The sequence below is a fragment of the Gymnogyps californianus genome, chromosome 2, assembly GCF_018139145.2.
Source record: "Gymnogyps californianus isolate 813 chromosome 2, ASM1813914v2, whole genome shotgun sequence".
NCBI lineage: Eukaryota > Metazoa > Chordata > Aves > Accipitriformes > Cathartidae > Gymnogyps > Gymnogyps californianus.
In genome coordinates, this window is record NC_059472.1 from 146,061,625 (window position 1) to 146,070,935 (window position 9,311).

Here is a 9,311-nt window from a genome sequence, read left to right on the forward strand (position 1 = left end):
TAAGCAAATCCCAGCCCCAGAGGCCCTGCATGACAAATTGGGTTATGTACAGAGCAGATCCACAAATGTTGGCGGGAATCTGTTCCTATCTTCCCACAGGCTGTAGAGTTGTAGAGGTTGAAAATGACTGACTGTATTAGTGAAGCCTCAAGGTCAAAGTGGCCCTTCCAGTGTTTCCTTTGTTCTTTTATTCATTGGCCATTGCTGTGAAAAGTACATACTTCCTTCAAGCCAAACTCTTACATAAAACCCGAGTCCCACTGCACATTGTGCAGAAAGACCTTGAGAGGCAGTATGTTCTGAACAGCGAGGGTACTGCCTAGTGAGCTGGGAAAAATAGGCTTTATTCCCACTTCCGCACTGACCTGCCTGGTGACTTTGGGCATATTTTGTCCTCTCTTTTCTCCTTCTCCTTTGCTTTCTATAATTGTATTAAGGTTTTCAGCATAAGGAGATCCTCTCCTTTGTATATGTGTTGCATGGCATGAAATGAGGTCTTTAAAGATGCTACTTCATTATAAATAGTGAGTGACACCTTGAGGCCAGAAGATCGCAGTGGGGGTTAAAATACATCTGTCCCAGCTCAAATAATGGCTTACTACATCTAAATTTCCATGTAAGTTCCATATATGCCCGTAAGTTACACACCTATGTCAGTTAAAATTCATAACTTTGGCTAAGAAAAATGCCTCCTTTTAGAAAATCAAAGAAAAAAATATTTTTTCTTTGCACCCAAATTAAAATGCCAAAAATTTGATTTTTCTTTTTATGGTCTTGCAAAACAATTTTTTATGTCAAAGAATTTATTTCCATTTAGAAGACCACAGACTTGACAGGTTTGTTCTTTAACAAGAAAAATTGCTTTGGCCACCTTGCAGGGTATCTCCTTCTCTTGCTTTCAAAAGCAGTTGCAGGAAAAGAGACTCTAAGCTATAGCTCATTTCTGCCTTTTTTTCTGTCCTCAGAGCTGAAACACCCTGAAAAAATTGTGAGCTGGAAGAATTTCTGAGTATGAAATTCAGTATTGTGTGCAGACTTGCTAGATAAACTTTGTTTTGTAGATGTGTTTATTATTTTGCTCAAGCTTTTTTTATGCCTTTTGGGTGTGGATTTATAGTTCACTTCCTCATTTTATTAACCACATTCTCTGGAGGAACTATACAGAGTTTTAATAACACTTTTCTGAATGTTGTGCTGTCTCCTTACAAATTAACAGGTTTTTATTTTAAGGACTAAAAATGAGAATGTATTTGCAGTTTCACGGTTTGTTTGTAGCTCTACTAATCCAACGGGGGTCCCTTATGAAACATAGAACTTTTACGTTCCTTTTGTTTTGTTTTCCTCTGATACATTTTCAGCTGACATCTCAAACCTGAGCCAAGACCTGAGTCGCAGTCTTGGAATAGAGTGGGTTTATCTTCTAATCACGGTGGCCAAACCCATTCTCTCAATAGTGTTAAGACCCTCTATTTGGAGAATTTAAAGTCTATGTCTGTGCCATTTTTGTGGACTGCTCTGCAGAGAAAAACCATGCCACCAGCCGTTTGGCCTGGAGGGGCCACATCCGCACTGCAAAGCATTTGAGTCATTCTCCCCTGGGTCCAATGCAGCACCCCTTTGCCATGAGACATAATTGGGTTTTGTGGTTTTTCAGTCCCGGGTGTACATCGTAATGAGAGATTTGTGTTGCCAGCTGCCAGAGTGGTATTTTTATAGCATGATGCTGACTGTATGCATTGCATGGCACGAGGTGCTTGAAGGTGTGAGGCCTCCTGGGACTGTTTGAAATGAAGTCAGTGAAGACCATACACCTCCTGTCTATCTGATGGAGAGCTTTGGAGCAAACTGTCCTGACAACTGTTCTCAGGTTTCTTCTTGTAGGGAAATAGTTGGCTAATTCCAAAAAGAAGACTGGAGCAACCTCACACACATACGGTGCAGGCGGCTAGGGACCACAGGACGGAAATAGGGAGCAAGCCAAATTGACTCGGTGGACACAGACTTCTCTCTCCTCTTTCAACACTGCTTAAACTTCTTTCCAAGAACCCTTACTTCTTAGAAATTACAACCTGAATAATGAAATGGGCTAATCTCGAACTTAGGCAAATCTTCATTTTAGGCAAAAAACCTTATGAGATTGGGCTATAAAATTCCCGCACTGCAGAAACTAATCCAAATCAGAGCCCTCATTTGGTTATGAACCACAAAGCCTGACCCTAATCCAGATTCAAACATTACCTGCTCAGTGTCCCTGTATGATTTAGGGAAAGTTACTGTCAATGAATTTGCCCATAAATCCCAATAGCCCTAACACTATTCTGAAATTGCAGGTATTGGTTCTAAATTTATTCATTGTGCTCATCCACACGTACTTGTCATAGCAGAGGAGATGCATCCGAGTTTGCAAAAGTAGCATTCTGTTCAAAGCAGGTTCAAATTTTGCATTTGTTCTCAAACCACAGCAATGGCAGATTTTATTAGTCACGATTATAGATAAAGGTACATACGTATCTGGCATTTGACCATATCAGAATTAAAGGGTTTCACGTGTGTACCCAGTTTATGTGCCTTAAAAACAGCCATGGTTGTGAACTAATAAAAATGTGTTTACACATCCAAAGCAGGCGTTGCTTTAGACTCTAGCTTTTCACTTGATTTCATTTATAATTCACCTCCGTTGAGTCATTTCTGTTCACCTTGAACACATCTATTCATGTTTACAATTACTACATTCCTTTTCTGGCAAATCAGAATTATCTTGAGAATCATAAAAAAAATAACAAAAAAGAAATTTGACCGCTGTTTCTGTTACCTTGTTCTCATCTATACCATTTGTTTCAAATTAGGAACACATGGAGCAACCCAGCTAGTCGCTGGGAAGCTTAAAGAACAAAATGTTATCTTAGAAAATGAAGATTTGTCAAATTTATCGGATTGCTGATTTGAAATATGTTGCTTTTTATAAGTTTCTGATAAAATACAGATTTGTTCCTGTCCAATTTCCTGTCATTTTACTTTTTGAGTTGCTAGGAAACCCACCTGCCAGGATCTGTGGCTGAAGGACAAAATTTCCTCCTTCCCCTGGCTCGTTTCTACAAAATAGAGAGACAGAAAGAAGATATGTCCGTGAGCTGCCCCGGAGGCAATCCTTATTTTTAGACAACTCTGAACATAAGAGGGCAAACTTTAGACTAACTTCGGTAAATTCAGAACAGTCTCACAAACAAATGCCTGTATAACTCTGTTAAAACCTGCTTTAATTTTGTGCCAGTAGAGATGATTTTGTCTTGACGTTCTTCACCTCATGTGAGAAGGATAATTCAATTTCACCATAAACTATTTCTTAAAATTTTGCAATTAAGCTTGAAAAGTCTTTGGCTGTGGTTTGGGAATAAAAGCAGGTTAATGTAATGAAACCCCCAAATGAGTTAAATAATGCCACTTGTTCGTTTTGCAGTGATTTCAAAGCATTATGCTGGTGAAGAGTAGGTTTGTTATTACCTGGTAATTTTTATTTCGGTCTTTTAATAGTAGTGGTGTGTTAGGAAATTCTGTAGGTGATAATATCGCTCTCCTCCTGCTTTTCTTGGCAATGGTCTGTATTCTTGAGCTCTTAAAATTATGAGGTCAAATTTTAATTTTTCATTACCATGAAGAAATGGAAATATTGCTGAGAAAAACAGGTGGTCAGTGATACCATTAGTATCATAATACAAACTTTATTCATACCAGATTCAATTGCATTTTTTTCTTAAAAAAAAAAAAAAAAGCTACTCTAAAAGAGCCAAGGTTGTGTACTTTGGTTCTCTGCTGGAATCCACCTCCTCAGCCCTCTAAAATCACTTTCCCATAGTGGCTGTTTCCAAGCAGGCATCTGTAAACTCTCAACTGATACCTGCTCTCTCCTGGCATGATATGTCCTCTTTAATTTTTCTGCAGTTTGTCCTGCTTCTGCATGCTCTCTTTTTGTCTGGAGTGTGGTAGGCAATTATTGCTAGCTGGAATAGTCAGAAACGTCACAGGAGACGAGAAAGTGTCACAGAATAACCCGAGTGCCACCCTCCATTCTGATGAGAGTGAAAGGAATTGTTTGTATTATAATACTGAATTTTCAGTAAAAGTTGAATTCTAATGGTTTTTCTTCTAGTTTAGATTCGAAGTGGATTGTTGTGCACTTAAATTTTATTGGTTTCATGATACTTAGTAGTTGAATTTGATATTGGGGAAAGTTTTTCAATGTGTACTTCACGTACATGAACTCACTGCTGGTTGTGATAGCAGGAATCTCAAGGAGACCAGAGGAATGACCATTCAGTCCCTGAACGCAGCGCTTCACAAATTGAAGAGGAAGCACGGGTTGAACCCATCAAGAAATCCCAGCATCGCTCTTCCTCAAGCCAACACCACAACCATCGCAGTGGTGTTAGAGGCCTTTCTAGGCAAGAAACTTTTGACTCAGAAACACAAGACAGCAGAGATTCGGCTTACGTAGAGCCAAAGGAGGACTACTCACATGAGCACGGTGACCACTATGATTCTCACAGGGATCACAATCATAGAGACGAGTCCCACGGGAGCAGTGATCACAGACACAGAGAATCAAGGCATCGCTCAAAGGAGAGGGACCGCGAGCAGGACCACAATGAATGCAACAAACAGCGCAGTCGTCATAAATCAAGGGACCAATATTGTGACAAGGATGGGGAAGTGGTATCGAAAAAACGTAACGACGCAGGAGAATGGAACAGGGATGTTTACATCCGTCAGTAACTTTTGCCTCTGGCAGTCTTGTGTTTCTTTGAAGTCTTGTAACAATGCCCCTTGAAAATATCTTTGGGTTCTTCATTGCAGAACATATGGTATCCTTCTGTATGCTGATTTGTATTGCTGTTGCTTGCATAGCAATAGCATGAAATAGAATATTCATATACTTAATTTTTTGGTTAGTGCTATATGAATTAGCGTAGTACAACTGCAGAGTTCCTGATGTTGTACTATGCCATTTTTCAAGCTGTTTTTTGGTAGCTGCCACTTGAACAATATCTGTTGCCATCAAGGTGTTGTTAGTGTTTTTTAAAAAAAGGTACATTTGATGTTTAATAACTTCCCGTGTATTCAGCAAGCCAGAATCAGCACATAAAAAAATCTAAAACTTTTTGTCTGCTCTGATTTTTAATTTGTATGCACTTGATTTGCATATTGATTTAAGAGCCACTATCTGTTGCTTGTACCTCTGGTGGACTCCATTTGAAGACAGAATTCAGTCTTGCCTTACACACAGGGGATCATAAAGTCCAAATCTATTTTCTATGTACTGGTACTGTGTACTGTATATACAGTTTATAAATGTTATTTCTGCAGACACCTTCTTACTATATAAGTTTGATCACACTGTTTTAGAGTCCTAATGCCAAGTCAGCAGATTTGCTTTTGAATTACTGGCAACTGGAACTAGCCTCATTTAGGAAATCTGTAACAGTGTTCAATCTAAATACTTTTTCTTCTGTAGCAGAAAGCTTATACTTATTGTAAATATGAATGAGTGCTTGAGATAAAGGGTCTAACTCTTATACCTTATGCTGTCCTTGCAAACCCAATTTTGCATTTTAAATTTATGGTGAAGGTAACGAACTTACCACTATAAATTATTCTTCTCTGTACAGGTCACAAAATTGCAATGGACACAGCTTAATTTTTGTTCTGTTGTCAGAATAATGGAGCACACATGACAGAGGTGTGTATGTGAGCGGGTGGGTGGTGGACGGGCGTACGTGTGTGCATGTGCACGTTAGGCAGCAAAGCGTGAGAATCTACTGAAGAAAACAAAGGTTACTCAAAAGCCCAACAAGTCTGTTTCTTCATTCTGTCTATTAATTTAAAAATCCAAATTGCAGTGGGGGAATATGAGGGAGTTTACTGGCCCAGCTAATTGAGAAAGCATAAATCTGCTGGCTCTTTGTTGAGACTTCAGGAGAGTAAAAACAGGCAAATGTTACTGTGAGTGTTTCACTGGAAATGTAAAATCTTTGTGTTTTAGAGTATTTGTTTTAGTAAGAAAAGTTTACACAGCTTGTGGAGAGTTATTTTGTTGGAAAATAAATTTTTGTAGCTTCTCCACTTTTTCTACACTTGCCAATTCCTCTGCATTCCCACTTTGCAGCCAGCTCACTGCTTCTCCTTCACCCGAACTGTTGTGCTGCTGGTGAGACTTAGAAAAAATGACTGTGACAAAATACTCTGTTACGAGCTTGCTAGAGAAAACGCATTGAAATCAAAGGGAGTGAACATAGTTTGTTTTGCATGGAACACCTGTTGCACTGGTAAGTGGGGGGAAATTCACTGTTCTCTCTGACTACAGGTTCCATACCCTTGCCTAGTGTAAAAGCTGTTCTGCATCACATATAGTCTTTGTAGTAATTGTATGAATGAAATACTTTTTGTATTTCACTGTAAATAGCACATTATATAAAGACTGTAGTGGGATAATAATTAATTTAGCTGGAAGCTCTTTTTATTTATTATTTTAATTCTGGGAATATCAGCATTGCCTGATTTGGAATATCATTTTAGTGAAACGGATAAGATATATGGCAGGTGCATGTTTTCTCCCATCTCCTATTCCAGCATCCAAGCAATTCAGTTTAACTCCCTTAAACATACTCTGTCCTCCCTGTCCCTCTTCCGCCCCTCTCCCTGATGCTTTATATGCATTTTTTACAACAACGTCAGAGTGTGAAATTCTGCTGTCAGATATCTGGCCGTTCCTCCCAGTGCTGCTGACTGTTGGGGTTATTCAAGAGTAGTATTTGACTCAAAGTATGAACTGCGGGGAACACAAGGAAAAGAGTATTTTTCTAGAAATAAAATTCTCAGCATTTTTCTAAGCATCACTAAATGACTTTGTAGACAAAGGAAGCATAGGTAAGTAGATCTGCTGTATTATTAAATGGATATATAAGAGTGTATAAACAGTGGCTTTTGATACAAGAGGATTCTCAGGGTATCAGTGGAAAAGGACATTGAAAGACTTTGTTGTTTGGATCATATCAGATCACATGTAAACGGGAAGAGAAATTATATTGTCTTGCTCTATATAGCCTGGCTTTAGCTATTTTACCAGCTTCATTAAATGCTGTTGCTCCCTGCATGACAGCTGTGTCCTCCAAGAAGTGATCTATGGATGATTCCACTTCAATATCTTGAATTTTTTTGTTGTTCTTGGTTTTTTAACTTTTGCTCCAGAGAGTGTTTATTTTCCACCTTTCTTAAACTATTTTTTAAGGAATGTTTGGAAGAATTTCAAAGCACTGAGTAGTGTATGAAAACCATGGAGTAGGTAGCCAGGTATAGACAAATAAATGAGAAAATAAAGAGCATAGTCCAAGCCCTAGTATTTAAGTATGGCCTATATATTGACTTATGGAATATAAATATCTTATCACAAAAAAAGGCATGTCCCAATCCAACTGGTGAGAGAATCATGTTTTGTGTAGTGCTGCTAATTACATACAGATAACATACTAACACATGCATTTCTTAGGCAGACTCACTCAGTAGGTTTTTATTAGCCTTGCTAAGATACTTTCCTTCAGTTATTGTTTTAAGAGTGACAAATCATTTGTAATGTGAGCTTGTACTACACATTTTGCACAATACCACCTGCCTGCTGAGCACTACTTTGAAAAGCACTTTAACGGAATTATTTCAATAAGAAGCTTTAAAAATACTCCAACTGGAGGACATATCAAAGGTTATTGTGATGAAATGTCTTTGCAAAGTTTTGCCAACAGAAAGTTTAATATTATTGTTTGCATTAGGATACTAATGAGTTCATATTTCTGTATCTGGTTTCAGGAGCTTTGAATCTGAGGAATGGCAGAGGTCCCAGTGAGCTCCAGAGTTTTCTTATGTATGTGTGGTACAAAACAACCTGTAAAATTTCTATTCAAATGAGCTAAAAAGATAAAACCAGTGAGACAGAAGGAAGGGGAGGAAGATAAAATAGGTGATACATAGGTCTTGTCAGCTCTCGCTCTATATTTTTCTAAAGAATTTCAGTATATGAAAGGAATGGGATGCATTTTAACATTTACTTGTATATATGTTAGATGTTAACCTTATTTTTGTATGTCTTTTCAAATGAATACACATCAGTGCTGTTCAGCAGCCCGAGTCTATCCTTTATCAGTTGTTTAGTGTCACACAGACATGATGGAAGAAAGAATTCTCAAGGAGGGACTGGAAGGAGGTGAGAGTAACAGTCTCCAGACCTGTTAAGGTACAGGACAGTGGGTATGAATAAGCAAGCAGGTGTGTGCACAAAGGCAGCATCAGTAGGAGTTAAAAGCTGAAAGAAACTATTTTTCAATCGATCCATAAATTACTGCCTAGAAATTAAAAAATCCTTCTAGAATACTCATGAATTCATATTCTGTATCTGGCATCAGGAGTTCAGAATTTGAGAAGAGGTCCACAATTTTTGCTTCTCAAGGTGTAAAATTTAATAGATAGTTTCTCTTAAGGATTTGGCCCAAATTAATGAAGACCGGTTTTAAAGCTACAATGAGTTTGAGTGGAGTACCTGTTTTCACAGAAATCTGTAAACTCTTAACCTATAGCCCTTATTATAAATGGAGGATAAGGAAATGAAATTCCACTCATCAAACCCGGAATAAAAGTAGAGACCTATTTTCACTTCTCCCTGCATATCTGGTTACTCATCCTATACACGCAGTTCCTGCCCAGGTCTAATACCCTGCCCCTTAATACTTACTGTCTTTTATGAATTTGTTAGTAATTATAATTTTTAAGCTCCATTGGTTTGTAAAGTCATATTCATGTTCTGTGACACCTGCAGAGGTTTTAATGTGGTCCATTATCATTCCGTTAGCTGGAATGCAGCGAGTGGTCTGATTGCTTTTAATCAGTGTCTGCCCAAAGTAAAAAGGTTAGTGTAAACCACCTCCTGTGTTAGTTACTAAAGCCTCTTCAAGATTTCTTTTGGTTTGTGGTTACGTTTGACCTCTGATTGCTTTAACACATCAGGCTGAAAGCTATTTCCCAAATGCTTTTGACTTTAATTCTATTCCGTCCATGAAAATAAAGCACGTTGCAAAAAACTTTATTACATAGTCTAGAGGAAGAACAGAGAAATTATTTTTCAGAGTGTAATATAACGTTTCTGGTGTACATTTACTTATATTTATTACTTTATTGCAGATCTTTCACCAAAATTTTAGTTGTTCTACCATCTGTAAAATATGTGGATGCCATTTTTATTGTGAATGTTTTTAATCAAATGTTATTCAATT

The 9,311-nt window shown here is 38.0% G+C and overlaps 1 protein-coding gene across 4 annotated transcripts in view; it reads left to right on the plus strand.

Moving 5' to 3' along the window:
• Positions 1-6,117, plus strand: part of CACNB2 (calcium voltage-gated channel auxiliary subunit beta 2) — a 262,350-nt gene extending 256,233 nt beyond the window's left edge. For all 4 annotated transcript variants that reach the window (XM_050892249.1, XM_050892250.1, XM_050892251.1 and 1 more), the window contains one exon: positions 4,282-6,117. In XM_050892249.1, the coding sequence (XP_050748206.1) occupies positions 4,282-4,770 (489 nt within the window). In that variant the 3' untranslated portion in view covers positions 4,771-6,117. The remainder of the gene's footprint in view (positions 1-4,281) is intronic.
• The last annotated feature ends 3,194 nt before the right edge of the window (positions 6,118-9,311 follow it).